Source organism: Populus alba, chromosome 3 (genome assembly GCF_005239225.2).
Source record: "Populus alba chromosome 3, ASM523922v2, whole genome shotgun sequence".
Lineage (NCBI taxonomy): Eukaryota > Viridiplantae > Streptophyta > Magnoliopsida > Malpighiales > Salicaceae > Populus > Populus alba.
In genome coordinates, this window is record NC_133286.1 from 20,370,241 (window position 1) to 20,385,974 (window position 15,734).

The window sequence follows — 15,734 nt, forward strand, 5'->3', positions numbered from 1 at the left end:
TGCCTGCAGCATATATTGCATAGAAACTGAATTATATGTAAGCCCTAGTTCTTGCTCCTTACATTTTCTTCTCAGTCAGAAGTCTTTAAAATAACAAATCAGATGTATTTGAGTCTGACCATATTTTGATGCTTGCAGTGTGATTTAAGCCAGTAGCTATGTTTTCATACATCTACATAATAATGTGAAGCATTTCTCTAGTCAAACAGTGTCTAAAAGAATTGTAAACTCTGGAAACTCATGTCACCCCTGTAGATATCAATACTTTAGGTTATATGAATTCTTTTACTTCTTTACCAGAAGGCTATTGCGTTGATAACACAAAGTAAATTAAAAATTTGTAACAACCCAGCAACAAGCTGTTAACATTTATTTTCAGCTACATGATACCACTTATTTTCGAGGCTGGATCCATCACTGTTCCATTAGCTGTAAGCATTTTGTGCAAGATTGAGTTTTTCTTGTAGTTCTGCTACAGTTTTCTGATATCATAACTACAGCATGTGTGCAATCGAACTTCTTTGGTGTGATTCTTTTAGGTGTTCATGTATATATGAATAGGCTGTTATCTTCTTTTTCTAAGCATAAAGAAAGCATGCATTGAGACCCCTTTTATGTTGCCAATACGGAACTCAATCTGAGGAATTTCAAGCCAGACAAAGGATCCCATCAGTCATTCGAGCAACATAGGTGAAATAGTTTCAAGTTGCCAATACGCTCTCTGGTTTGATCACAATTTTACTAAACATCAAATTACATAGAAGAGGTTGATTTTGGAGAATCATTTGGAGGAAGATTTACGGAGTTGCTAAAGATCTAAAGTCAAAACAATGGGATCTAGAGAACTACATTGGATGTCAAATCTCTTAGAAAGATAAAACTGTTCTATATTGTCATATCTTCATTTTTAAGGATCACTTCCATTTCCTTTCGTCGTTAAATTATACGAAGTTAAGACTCTCGTATTATTAGACCACTAACTGGCCTTATGGCTAAGAAACAGGAAAATCTAATAGAACATTACCGGTACCTGTTCCATTTCACACTGCTTAGCTATTTCCAGTATTTCCACATTGCTAACATACTCCTGTCTTCCTGGAAACTTCTTCTTCAGTGAATTTTGGGTTAGCCCCAAACATTGATTTTGAGTCCACCTTGAACCTGTATCCCACTGGATCACGACAAATACAGAAGGAAAGGAAAGGGAGGAAAAATAATCAGTAAAGTGAATTATACAAGTGCTAATGTGCTGCTTCTAGGACGATTACAAGCAAAATGCTTAAGGGCACATTTATATCTCTAAGAATGTTTGCATATAGGAATGAGAAGAAAAGGCACAAATTCTTATGCCGGTTTCACCTTCAGTGAAAGATAACGTACTAGGATTATTAAACTGGTGAAGAACTCCAAAGAGTATGATTGCATCTCCAGGTTTAAGGGAAAATCCATTAAGGACCAATCTGATTGCTATCGGACTCATATCCCGCGATACATCTTGGATCACCACTACTCTCTGAACACCTTCAGACATGATTTATCTTGCTGGATATCTTACTTGGACATTCAGTCAGATAACAGTCCCTTAACAAAATATGCCGAGTAGCAGCAGCTACTTAGTAATTCTGTCTGCTTCTTTCGCTAATAAAATAGCTGATCCATTATTAAAAATATGTACAAATATTTACAATAACTTGGTTTACTTGGGTTTTTCTTGTCCTGTTAATCGATCTATGTCGATCTTATGAATTTGTTTTTATGTACAGCATGAGATGAAATACTTATGCAAGTTTTGAGCACCCTAAATTCTCTAAAGAATGCTGGAAAGTGGAAACACAATCTGGCCAGTCAAGACCAGGGATAATTCCAGCCAGCAGGAGTATTATTTTATACTGCAGCTGTATGTAATGATCTAGTTGATAAGAACCACAGAAACAAATCACAGTTTAGAGATTTTATGAAATGAGAGCTTGAGACAGAAACTACTATCAAAGATGGCCTAAGGAAACAAATGGAATGTAAAAAACTGATGGATAAACAACAAGAAGCTGCAATACGCAGATCTCTGTTACTGATGCTACACCAGAACCAACAAGTTCAAGGGAAGATTCTAGAGGAAAAGAAGGGTGGGTGGTGAATCCAACCAAGCTCCTTCATAGTTATTTCGGTCCGGAGTTTCATTTTTTTTAATCTTGGTTATAATTTCTATGCTTGGCACCCTGGCTTCAAGCCAGGAAAATGTTGAGATTTTGACAATACCAAAGCTCGTTCTCGATGATATCAGTCATTTTGGGCAAATAATTTGTCTACTGTTCTCTTTGTAGATTCAGCTGATAGGGAAATTGCAATGGACCAGCCAGACATGATAATGGAAAATTTAAGTACAGCTTCTGTAAAGCTGTTTCAGGCTTTCATCTGTTAAACATTGTTGGCTCTCCACAGTATGTGTCTTATCAATATCAAGCAGCCAGAAGTGGCCACTTGTTTATGATAATTCTTATCGTGTTTAAACATCCATTTGTACTCATTATGTCAGGAATCTGCCTTGAACAGGAGTCGAGTTTGGTGACCACTGCTGTAAAATACTTCGAACATTTGCTTGCACTACGCTACAATCAGATCAATTTTCTTAGCATAAAAAATGTTGGTGTGCTAATATGTTTTATAGAATGAAAAAATTTTAATTGTGTAGGGGCTTACCGGATTAATTTATCTGGCTTAAAAATAACTTGGATGATTGTTAAAAACTTAGTTTGGCTAAAAACAAATTCAAAACTATTATTTAAAAAAAAAAAAAATTGAGATAGAAATATGTTAAATCGGCTTAGGTCAACTTGAGTTAATTTGCTAAATCCGAAAACCGAATCATAAAATTAGGATAATCTCATAAAAAAACAAATCGAAACAAATTACGAAACTCAATTTTCAATCAACTTAATATTGAAGAATGAAATTGAAAAAGAAAATTCAATTAAAAAAAAACCAAAAAACAAATAATTCAAGTTAACCCAAGTTAATGTACTAAGCCCACAATCAAGTCATGTGACTGGGATAACCATATAAAAAGCAAATTTAAACAAATTATGAACTCAAACTCTCAAGATAAAATTAAAAATAAAAATAATTAAAAAAAATACAAAAAATATCCCGAGTCAATCAACCAAGCTCGTAATCTAGTTAATGAAACCGATATAAACTTCATAGAAAACATAAAAAAAAAAAAAAAGAAGTATAATTCTAAATAAACCAAATTTTGAATATTAAAATTGAGAAAAAAAATATTAAACAAAAAAAATAAAAAAATGTTCCCGATAATGAGATTGTTATAAACAAACATAACAATTAAAAAATAAAGTTAAAATTATTAAACATTAAAAATAACCAAATCAAAATAAACTATTGTTACTTGCGAGGAGGGAACATTGAATTCCCTCCTCAATTAGTTTTTGTTAATAATATTTAACTAAGTAAAAGGAGTTCATGTTATTCATTCGGTATATTGAGAAAGTTATTGCTATTTGTTTTATTGTATAAAAATGTTGGAGCAAATTAACAAGGTGTGTGCAAGTTAATTTAAATACTCATATTAGTAATAAAAAAAAAAGATGTTGGAGCAAACAAGATAGGGAATCATTCTTCTTATTAATATTTCCTCTGGTTTGCTTCCTGATTTTTGCCTGTGGAGTTTTTTTGATTTATTAGGGGTGAGTTTTCTGCATTAATTTACAACAAAAGAAAAAAGGGTACAAAGTTATTCTCCATTTAGTAGCATGATATTTTCACAAGCATTAAAGCCTTCAATTGTGTTTGGTTAGTGTCTGAAATTAAAAAAATAAGTATAGAAGAAAGAATAAAAACATATTTAATTAAAAAAATAAAATAAATTTGTTCTGCTGAACAAACTCACTGCATATAAGAATGAAACATTCATAAGCATACGGTAAGACATAGAGAAACATTGGTTTGCTGTATATCCATAAGATTCTCCGTATCCTTGTGATCTTTTCATCTATTTTTATTTTTATAATCCAAAGTTTTTGTCATACTTTATTGCAGTTGTCATCATATGATTATGTTGTTTTTCAGGGGATTTCTAAGCGTGTCTTTACTGAAAAACTATCCTTTAATCTCCTTTAACTGCCTGTGGGATCTTGCAATGTACACTTATTATTGTTATTTTTTATTATTATTAATGTAGGTGTCTCATCTAACTTATATATACCTCAATTAATTTTAAAGATCCAGAAATTAACAATTATATAAACTTTTAGTGATCTTGAGATTTGTGTAACTCAAACTGGTGATCTTTAAAAAATAAACCTAAAATCTGACCATTTAAGCCATGTCTCTTTAGGTTTTTACACTTACTATATTGACTTTACAGTTCATGAACTATCCAGTTAACATATTATTTCCTTCTATTTCTGACAAGCATAAGATTGAGTCTTGATTGTTGAGATACGATTAAGCAGCATCTCATAGTTTCTACCAGTTTGATTATAATGTAACAGTCGCAGTATATTCAAATTATATCATGCCCATTAAGCATTGTACCACTGTGCAAAAGGGTGATAATTGGCAAGGGCAAACAGATGAAATGCCACTTGAGCCAAGCAGAGAATAGACAAGATTTATTGAAATATACCAAGGCAAGTTTTTACAGCAAACAATCCCTGAAGAAGCGTGTGCGAAAGCTTTCGCAAAAGTGTTTTGCATTGTGGGACAGAGAAACGGGTCCAAAAATGCTTTTCTGGTTCAAACCCGTGCATAGTTGACATTTCTCCTCAATTCCTTCAATTGTACAATATCAGTAGAAAGCTTCCTGGACATTCTTTCCTACAAATAGTTTTGGCTGGCTAACTAATTTTGCAATTCAAGAACATAAAGCAACCCTCCCTGTATAACCTGTTTCAGGCATTTCTCCTACAATGAAGAGCTCTAATGATCATGCAACAACCATTTTAGCATGCCAATTAAAAGGGTGGTAAGTGAATGGTGCACGTGTTGCTCAGCACTTAGCCGGAAGAGTGAGAAACAACCATGTTCAAGACTGGAAGGAAAAAACAAAGAGGCAAGGGATCAAGCAAGTCGTTGTTGGTCAAAAGGAATCCTCACTCAAAAAGCGGTCGGCTATGAGACATCTCCAAATTTCATTTTATTTAAATAGATCAAAATTGTACAAGACAAAGTAGACTAACCCACCTAGATAAAGATCCACCAGATAAAATCTACTCGAGGTGGGATTGCTCTTCTAATTCTTTATACAGATGTTCTCGTGCTCTCGATAAAATGTAATGCAACTAAAATTCTGTAAATAAGGCATGATCTATAAAGAAGCACATGCTAATACGTCTCTAAAACATGGAGCAGCTTCACCTGAAAATGAATACACACAAAAATTTCCATCTAATGGCTCCCCCTCTGAAAATGTTAAACGAAACATGTGAAGTCATGATGGCAAACGCCAAAGGGTCAAAACTAGGGAAAGAAATTGCGGTCACATGTAGCTTCACTGCTTCTTATCTAGGGAGAGAAAGAATGGGATCTCAAAGGGATAAAGATTTATACCTCCTCACGCACATCTTTAATTTTTTTAACTACCTCAAAGCCACACCCGACAACAGACTATGCTGTGTTTTTCTTGTTTCTAAAGCTCTCCTTCAGCAAAGCAAATTTTTTCTTGCACTGGTTTATAGTTTTCCCAGGAACAGCAGCAGCAACCCGCTCCCAACGTTGACTGGTTTCTTTTGGGAATGTTTTTAGAGCCTGAACCAGAGCTCTTTCTTGCACCGCAGACCACACATCTTGGTCAGCACTTGAAGACACCCCATTTGCAGTGACCACATCATCAGTTTTCTGCTTGTCCGTGTCACTTGAAGACTCTTCTTGAGCCACCTTTGCAGCACTACTTTCGGGTGCTTGAACAGTTGATGCCCCTTCTATTTCCTCTCTAGTTGAAAGGGGAGATGCAATGGATTGTGTAGGTTTCCTCTTCTCAAGAAAAGAATCAAAAGCTTTGGCGGAGTCAGGTTTCTGAAGGAGGACTGTTTTTGTTGCTTTTAAAATTTCTTCAACAGATCTTCCTGTACCAATGTAGTCTGAAATAACCTCCCACCTCCGCGATGTTCCTTTAGGATATTTCTGCGTTCCTTTTCTCAGAAGCTCAATTTCTTCTCGGCCCCAACGTTTCTCCTTCTTTCCAGAGCTGCTTAATGGGAAACTTCCATTGGAATTCAAAGAGCCATTCTGCTGTGAAATCTTCTTCTCTTCCTGTTTACTGCTCCCAGAATCATGATCACATCCACATGCATCTCTCAGTACTTTTGCTTGCTCTAGCCCTTCTTTGCCTTCAATCCTGTCACATAAACTCCTAAGCTGCTCAATATCCAATGACATACAAAGATTCTCCACATCAGCCTCGCTAAGATTGAGCAAACACTGTGACAGAACAGATCCTGAAAGAGTTCGAAGGCGACTCCGCTCTTTCCGCAAAAGCTTCTTCTCTTTCTCCTTTAATTTCTTCTGCTGTAAAGCAGCTTCAGCAGCACGTTTTTCCTCCTCTTCTTTCTGGCGTTTCTCCTCTTCAGCAGCCCTTGCAGATTCTTCTTCTTGCAACCTTTTTGCCAAAAATTTGGCTTCCTTCTTTCTTTGCTTCTCGGCTTTCTCCTCCTCCTTTCTCCTCAATATTCTTGGGTCTCTCTTATAGGCACTGTCAACAAGAGTACGAATCCGTGCATAGTCTTCCTTTCTTGCCTTTTCTGAAAGCTTTGCATTCTGCCTCTCCATCCATCTCTTGTGGTCACGAGACTCGGCTTCTTCAAGATCAAATTCATCCGCATGGGGGAACTCTCTCCAGCTTTTAAAGCTGTACCAAAAATTATAAAAGCTATCTACTTCTTTTAAAGAAGTTTTCTCATCACCTAAAGATGGGACTGTTTGGTTAACTGACCACCGTCCATTCCTCATAAAAGCCGGACCAAACACCTTGAAGAAGTCTTGAGGGGCACAGTCAGTGGGAATTTCATCATCAAACTCATCTGTAGAGTCATATATTCTTCTCTTCACAGGATCAATCAAAGCTTCATATGCTTCTTGGATTGCTTTGAAGTGGCTCTCTATTTCATCCTTTTTTGCTTGTTTTGCAGCCTCACTTTCCTCGGCAAGAAGAATAGCAGCCTGTTTGTCTGGATGATACTTCAAAGCAACCTCACGATAGCTTTTCCGTATTTGTTCTTCTGTGGCAAGATATCTCAAATGGCCTAAACCCAACAAGGCATAGTGATCCTGTTGCGTATCTCCAGATCCAGATTTCTTTTTACCTTTGGTGCTATAGGATTCAGATGATGGCATGTATGATTGTTGCTTGTCATTGGACACTTTCTGATCTTCAGTCTTTGTGCCTTCCTCCTCCCAGCCAAGGAGTTTTAAAGCAGCAGTGTGAAAAGCATGCCCAGCTGGTTCGAATTTCAAAGCTTTGATTGGAAGGCCGTTTGAAGAAACATGCAATGGCTGTCCATCTACAAGCTCTTGTGAGTAAGAAATAAGACGAAGACTAGTTTGGATGGCCATGACGTTACCAAAATCAATCTCCAAAATCACCTCAATTTAGAACCCTGTTCAGCAATCAGTGTTGTAGCTATCTTCAAGCTGCACTGGAACGAAGCTTCAATTAGTAAAATTCATGCAGAAGAAAGTACAATGATTAATACTTTCTAGCAATAATCCAAGGAGTGTGACTTGGTCAGCATGTTGTAGAGTACAGGGACAGTAGACAGAACATGCTAGTTGACAGGTATATTGACTAGCATGAATCAGCAGAAAATAAAAAAGCATACACATGCAGTTGAAAGCCACTTCACACACTTGAACATGCTTTTATAAATATTAGAGCACCCATCTCAAGACCATCAAGCTCTAAGTTGTATTGGAACAATATTTATCAACTCCAACACAACATTAAAAGCACACAGAAAAGCAGCAATTTTCTAATGCCCTGCCACAAAAGTTAATCTACTTTATTTCAATATAAAATAGCAATAAGTAACATTCCAAGTCCTTACGAAAGCCTAAAAGACATTATGTGCGTGCTTGGCACATAGAAAGGTAGAATTAGTCACACTAGTATCAAACATTCTAGTGATCACATCTCCAACAAACCAGAGATCCAAAAACCAGCGCAATTCAGAATTAATTTTAGACTATACAGAATTATCTACGCACCCATATCCAATTGCACAAAAATGTCATATAGAAAACATGTAACATTCAATTTTCATTAAAAGTGAAAATTTTTAAGAAATTAAAAAAACATTATAAAATACACATAAAAGTGTAGGAGTCATCAACATGCCAAATATTTTACGTTCACCAATCACCTACAAACACTCCGTCAATAACACCAATTCTACCATTAAAATTACCATATCCAAAAAAAAGACACCAAATTTCTCCAGTACACGTTCGTAAGAACTTCTCAAGAACAATTACAGCTCTCACCCAACTCCTCCCCAATCACAAAAATCATCACCCAACTACGCTCATGGGTTCTTGGATTTATTCCAGAAAGCTCACCAGACTTCATATCCTTGAAAAAACTCTTCAATGAGTTCACGTTAATATCAAAACACAAGGCCCTATCGTTAGCAAACTTGGAAATTTCATCCAACATTAAATGAAATTAATAGCTAAATCAACCCCTTCTCAGCATTCGTACCAATATTAAACACGAAACCTTAGTAAATCAAAATAAGCAAACATCAGGCTAATTTGTAACTTCGCTAACGTCATTAAACACAAATGATCATTTAACCCTCAACGTTAGCTAAGGTTTTCGTATATAAATCACGTAAAGCAACAAAATAATCAAGAAGATAACACAAGGAAGCAAAATTGATTGGAAAAAACCACGAACTAGACTTTATACGAAATCAGACCACATAAAAACGATCAAAACATCGATCACTTAAAATCGCAAAAAGGGATTTCAAGAAACAACAAAAACCACAAAACGTGAACAATCAGAGCTTAAAAAAACGACTAAATAGTAAATGAAGAGCAGATGTAGTTACCTGAGTTTGAGGTCTTCGCTTGTTTATTGGAGAGATGGAGCTCCAAAGGAGGGCTCTCTTTCTCGAGAGGAAATATGATTGCGGTTATAAATTAGGGTTTTTCTAGGATTCTGAGAATTGTGAGGAATTAGGGTTTTTGAGGGGGGCGCAAAGCAGTGGAGATGGCAAAGCAAGGGAAAAAGAGGCTGCTTGCTGCTGTTCTTTTTTCGCTATTGATTTTGCTTCCGTTGAGTTTTTATAGATGGATGGTTGGATTCACGGGTGGCTTCATATTGGGCCGGGCTTACGTGTCCACTTACCAACTAGCGCGTCGCGTTTATTCTATTTATTTTTTAAAAATTAATTTTTGTATCAAAGACCTGAAAGCTGGACAATCCTTGACACACGAAAGTTTAGTATTTCGGCAACTTGCCTTTTAAATTATTTTTTAAATAAGATATTAAATTGATTTTTTAAATAATTCTAATATATTTATAAAAAAATTATTTTTAATATAGTTTTAATTAATTTTTTTTTATAAAAGTATTATTAAACATACACTTAATCTCCATTTATTGAAAGATTGATTTGTTAAACAATAATCACATGAAGCTATTTTATAATATTTTCTAATATATTTTTTAAAAATAATTTTATTTTTAATTTTTTATTTAATTAGATAGAACAAAAATAATAAGAATTTATGATTATTATTTAATAAAAAAACTATAGTTTTGAAACCCGACCCGGGCCAAGGCTAAAACCGGGTCAGGTTGAAAAAAATAAAGGAAAAAAAAACTCAGTGTGATTTGGCTAACCCGGCAGGTTGACCTGGTCAAAACCTGGCTGCAAACTCATTAATTTTTATTGTTTTTTACTAAAACAACGTTGTTTTAATTTAAAAAAATAAAAATTTGACCCGGTCGACTCGATTAAAACTCGAAACCCGAGCCTTGGCTTTGGACCGAACCTAGTCTTAAAATTATGAAAAAAACTCAAGATATGAAATAATATTTCTAAAATAATTTAAAATTAATATATTATACTAAGAAAATAAATTACTATATATATTACGACATCATCCACAACTTAATCAATTAAATACTTTCAATAATAAAGCATTCCAATTAAAAAAAAATCAGTAATTTTTGTTAACATCATTAATGATAAAACATCCACTCACTTTAATTATTCAACAATACATTTATATTATCTATTTTATAATTTAAATATTTATATTTAGACTATATATATATATATATTGAATTTTATATATTTCATATTAAATAACATGTACATGATACTAATTTATATATTTTTTTACTTTAGGCGATTCCTGATTGCAGATAGAGCTGCCTAAAATGGACTGATCAACATCTGGCTATATTGTGGCAATACTTTCTTCCTCCTCAGCCATGTCTCTCTCACCAAAACCCCTCTTGCATCGCTTGGTAATTCTTCCTCTTCCTCTTCCTCTTCCTCTTCCTCTTCTTCCTTTTTCCTTTCCTCTTTTTTTTATGGCAAAGTAATTCAATGTTTCAAATCTGCTTACCAGTGTTTCAACGAGCTTCCCTGCATTTACACTTTTAGGGTTCCCACTCGGTTCCACCTACAGAAATCAAAGAGCCCCTCATCAAACCTGTCCCACTTTCATCGTCTCTGCTCAGGTACCGGCGACAACAATGTGAGTACCAGTCACATTCTAACTATCCCATATTCTTAAAATGATTAATGTTTGTTTAAAAACTTTTTTTTTTTTGGTCTTTGGTTGTGTAAGGTTAGGTTTCTGGTTCATCGGATTCTCGCAACAAAAATCATGACCATGAAGGTATATTATGTTGTTAATAATAATAATAATAATAATAATAATAATTTGTTCTTTCAACAGTATGGTGTTGAAAATTTGATGAATGTATTGTGTTGCCAGCTAAACTATCCGGCATCTTACCTTGTTTTCCAGGCTCAAGGGAAAGGAGTGAAATGAGTCGACCGTCAGCTTCGAATGAGTACTTTCTTCTTATTCATTGTGCTGACATTCTTTTGTTTGTTAATAGCATGATGATGGCAATGTTGTTGCTTTCTTGCTTACCCTTCAATATAATACAATGTACAGATAGATTTTCTTTTTTCTTTCTGCCAATTGCTTTGTTGATTAGAGGCATGGAGATTTCTGTTGGCGATGAATGTTTTGTAAACGGAAGCTATATATAGCTTTGAATTATTGGGTTGGATTACTTTTTGTAAAATGAGTATTGTCTGAATGGTGTGATTTTACTGCCGTTATAAACGGAGAGAAGAAAAGGCAAGTTAGAAATTCATGAATATCTTCTCTTGTTCATCAGGGTTTGAATTGTATGTGTACTGATTTAGTCTTTTTTTATTATTATGAAACTTGTCACCAGTTTGTTGAAGAAACTAAAGAGATATGGGATTTCTGGAATTTTATCCTATGGGCTTTTGAACACTGCCTACTACCTTACAACCTTTCTCTTGGTGTGGTAAGTGAAGTAACCTTTTATAAGAATCACTTGGTCCATGTTTCTTTTAATGTGCATAAACCCCATAGTGCGACAAACTTGAGACGTTTGTGCTGTTTGATCATGGACAGCCTGTTACTCACATCATTCAGCACACCTTCAATGCTAATTGGCAAGCTGTGGGTTTGAAATTTGTGACCAAAGATTAATTATACCTGCTCTTAATGTGGTGTACGTTGCTTTATCTCTAGACTTTTGAGTAGTCACATTTCCAGGTCATGAAACATCATCATTCTGTAGATGAGTCTGGTAAATGAATGTTTGATGAAAGAATCCAGCTATGGCCTGGTTACGAATAAAAGAAGCTTACTTTAAGGGAGCCTTATTGGATCTTCTCATTGAGAGAAACATAGTGTCCACTTAAAGTTGGAATAAATGGATTGAGTATGGTGTTTTCTTTTCTCCCACACAAATTCATTTTCTTGATATATTAGACCAGTTCTTGTATAGGAGGAGGATGTTGGGGTGCTGATTTGATAATTCAAGTTGCTGCTATAACTAAGTTTGGGTGTGAATTATTTGATTTTTTATCTTTGAATTTGAAGGCAGATTCAAAGTTATGTTGTTTGTGGACTGTCTTGGGCTTATACTCTACAGCCTTTGAAATTCAAGCTTACTTCACTTGCTTACCAGGTTCTATGTTGCTCCTGCACCTGGAAAAATGGGTTATTTCGCTGCTGCTGAAAGGTAAATTACTGATCTTTTTAAACATCAATGGGACTATAAAATAGCATGGAAATTTAACTTGTTGCAGATTTCTCAAAGTGATGGCAATGGTGTGGGCTGGGAGCCAAGTTACCAAGCTCGTGAGAGCAGGAGGGTGAGCTGCTAGAACTCGACTTTTCTTTCTTCATGTTACTTGTCTAAACGTAAAGATTGATTCCATGACCTTAAATAACCAGGAGGTGTTCAGGAATTGTTATTGCTACTGTTTTTTCCTGGTCATGTTCACTTGAAGTCAATTCAATCTACATTTCAAAATTCATACATTTCTTTGGTTTTTCTTCTATTTTTGGGGCTTAACAAATGGATAATTTATAGGCTGTTTGGGTTGCTGCTGAGGTCGGATGGTCCTCAAGCATTGGGACACTGTAACGAGTAATGACCATAGTTGGAACATTTCTCAAAAGTGTCTGAAATTAAATGAACAAACCAGAAAACATAAAATATTTGGAGATATAAATTCCTGGTCTGATGCACAATTGCTGTTATGTTAATGCAATTTAGAGGAACTAAACCCCTGTTTTCAACCTCAGCAAAGAATGTTTTTCCCAAAGTTGCAAGGACATGGATGTAGTTGAACCTTGTGAGCTTGTTTTCTATTAAACCAAGACAGTTTTCTGTTGGATTGCTTCATGGTAATTCTTTTTTCCTAGATCATGAACCATCATTTTTATTTTATCCACCTGTCTTTTTTTCCCCTTGTCCTTGTTTTATGATTTTGTTTGATGTTCTTATACTACCATTTTGCATTTAGAATTGGATGATTCCCATCCACAGTAAGGCTCTTTTACTATCTTTTTAAATCTTTTAAGCCTAATTTAGTAAGTGCATTATATATTTTGAAGCATTTGTTTCTTAAAGAGATACCTCTTGCCCAGGGCCCTTGCTCTTGCACCTTTTGTAGACAGAGGATTGTCATGGTTCACTGTCATATTCAAATTTGAGTCTCAGGAGAAGGTACATATCTAATGTTTGGCATTTTCGAAACATTCTCATTCATTTGATTACGTGTAACCATTACATTTTACTGTTTCAGGCTTTCATAGCAATTGTTGGATTCTGTTTTGGACTGGCCCTCATTTTATTTCTAGTCATGACATTGCTCTGGGCATAAAATCATCACTTCGTTCTCTTTTAGGTAGGGGGTGTTTCCATTTTTCTTCCCCGCAAAAATAAAATTTGGCATCCCTTGATTACTGTCACCTTCACATTATTTATTAATGGTGACCTTGACCTGTTCCAGGTGGAGCATATACCATGTGAAGCAAAGGAGCTGCGTCAATGTTTCGAAGATGAAACTACCAAGCATAGGCATGTGACCAATGTTGATTCTCTCGTGGATTCAAGACCATCCATATTTGGTGGTGAAAGTTGCAGAGATCCAGCGTGATAAAAAAAAAAAAAAGAGAGAGAGAGAAGAAAAGCTTATCTTTTACTCTTCTCCTACAAAACTATTTTTTCTTGACCATAAAAGAAAAGGCACTGTCATCTCATTGCAGAGAGCACAATAATTTCCCACTGAGAACTGCTATTCTGACATCACAATGCTGTATTCTCAATTAAGTTTCTTGTCATTTCATTTTGGCTCAGACTAGGAACAAGAACAGGATAGGGATGCCTGTTTCAAGGAAATAATCTCTTCTGCTAGCTGTATCACTCACAAGAACGGGACAGGATGTCGGCCCGTAAAGCATGTGCTTTCTCATACTGGACAGGCATGAGACGGGTAACTAAAGAAAACAATCTAATAACACCAAAAAAAAATTAGAAGACAGTCGCATGGACATTTAAGGTTGTCCCAATTATACCCTATTGGAGAGGGATCATCGATCTCCTGTTCGTAGTCAAATTTTGAATCCTTCGGCATTTTTTTCTGATATTAGAAATCAAATATGTATAAAACATTTCCCCAAGCAATTTACAACAAACCTTTCTAGCTGATGAGCCGTCCTCCCTCTCCATCTCGCATGATGAGGTGAATCATGAATCTGATCGTGCAGAAAACCGATTCCGGGGGGCCAACAGTATTGGATGAAATCTGGATTTAGAGTAAACCGGTTACATGTTTCTGTAACCAGAACATATAAGAAGACAATTCTGGGGAATCTATTGCAATATCACCAAACATTGAACAAATTACAGGGAACGTATTTGCAACAGGTTATATGCAGACACAGAGTTCTGACGTGTTTTGAAGCCAGCTTGTGCATGATACAGCCCTACAACATATAACAAAGAAGAAAGGTTAGCACCTTTAAGTCACCTCTCGAACTGTTCATATAAAGAATTGGCAGCCATGGGAGATACCCTAACGAAAACTTTCCCTCTCCAAAGAGTTCCAAATCGATGAAAATAACCTCCAGAAGCCTCAAACCGTCATCCAAATCCTAAAATCTCACGATTTTCAGGATACCCACATTGCCAAAATGATCGAAAAGTGGTCTGCTGTCCACCGTTCCAAAACAGAAGGTACTCTCAAGCCTGAATTTGACTTAAAGCGGGTTTTTTGCTGTTGTACCAGGGTATCCTCCGGCCCCTTCCGGACCAGGAGACTAATCCCCTTCGTGGCATCACCGGGCACCTTAAAGCGGGTTCCACTACCGGTGAGGATTAGAACCATGTTCGTCTCACGGGGAGGACTAGCCCCTTGCCGCTAGACCCAACCCTCGTTGGTCTTTGCATAATGATTTGATTGCTAGGGACATGGATTTTTCCATTTCTAGTTCCAGTTCCTTGTGGTTGCGTTCATAGTCATTTGCAATTAGCAACAGAGCTATATGATTCAGCATTTTTGTGCCAAATGATTTCCTTGGAGCAAAAATGCTGGATCATTTGGGTGGTATTAGATGTTTAAGACTGGAATTGAAGTTGTCAGCAGTGCTTTAAATCCTATTTTAGCAGCAAGCATCATTATCATGAGTAATTGTAATTTAATTTCTGACTTCTCTAGTCAGTGATTTTTAAATTCAGGCTTTTACTGGATTCAAATACTATATTAATCTGCAGAGTGTGTTTTATCATTAAAAAGGGGGTGGCTCACATGTGGTTGCAGATGTTGAAGCCAAAAAACTAAAGCTGTTTTGAGCTCGAACTCTGATATCCAATAATTAAGAGCAAAAATATCCTGAAAAGCTTTTCTGGTGGACAAAAGGCTTGATAAGCACCAGTGTTCGCTTTGCCTGACCTCCCACCCTTCAAATTAAGGACAGTTGCAATTTGGCCCTTCAGCTTTCAAGAATACTTGGAGCTGGGGCCTTGATCGTGCTTCCAGGTCTTTTTAACCTTTGAAGACTACATGAAGGTGCCCTATATGATGATGTTTTGTGCAAGTCAGAGTTCAAGCGAATCAATGGGTTTCCTACAAGTGTATTACCTTGAACAGCTACTGATTCTGGGACATTTTAATGAGGGATAGCTCGGTGAAACTTGA

The 15,734-nt window shown here is 35.9% G+C and overlaps 2 protein-coding genes across 7 annotated transcripts; one reads left to right on the forward strand and one right to left on the reverse strand.

The window, feature by feature from the left end:
• Positions 1–5,137: 5,137 nt before the first annotated feature.
• Positions 5,138–9,282, reverse strand: LOC118054729 (uncharacterized). Of its 2 annotated transcripts, none has more exons than XM_035066408.2 (2): positions 9,066–9,282; positions 5,138–7,644 (listed from the first exon to the last, which is right to left on the reverse strand). In XM_035066408.2, exon 2 carries the CDS (start codon positions 7,564–7,566, stop codon positions 5,623–5,625), a length of 1,944 nt encoding a protein of 647 aa, XP_034922299.1. In that variant the 5' UTR covers positions 7,567–7,644; positions 9,066–9,282; the 3' UTR covers positions 5,138–5,622. The 2 variants fall into 2 exon arrangements, with proteins under 2 accessions (XP_034922299.1, XP_034922300.1); XM_035066409.2 differs by having other exon boundaries at positions 5,138–7,649.
• A 1,085-nt stretch (positions 9,283–10,367) lies between these two features.
• LOC118054730 (uncharacterized) lies at positions 10,368–13,893 on the forward strand. Of its 5 annotated transcripts, none has more exons than XR_004688545.2 (10): positions 10,368–10,495; positions 10,600–10,728; positions 10,827–10,872; positions 10,972–11,050; positions 11,447–11,542; positions 12,215–12,268; positions 12,347–12,401; positions 13,183–13,261; positions 13,341–13,442; positions 13,548–13,893. XR_004688545.2 is itself a non-coding variant. In XM_035066412.2 (10 exons), exons 1-9 carry the CDS (start codon positions 10,460–10,462, stop codon positions 13,416–13,418), a joined length of 663 nt encoding a protein of 220 aa, XP_034922303.1. In that variant the 5' UTR covers positions 10,368–10,459; the 3' UTR covers positions 13,419–13,442; positions 13,548–13,893. The 5 variants fall into 5 exon arrangements, 2 of the variants coding, with proteins under 2 accessions (XP_034922303.1, XP_034922304.1); XR_012169335.1 differs by lacking the exon at positions 13,548–13,893 and adding an exon at positions 12,838–12,939 and having other exon boundaries at positions 12,336–12,401; positions 13,341–13,400; XM_035066412.2 differs by having other exon boundaries at positions 12,336–12,401.
• Positions 13,894–15,734: the final 1,841 nt, after the last annotated feature.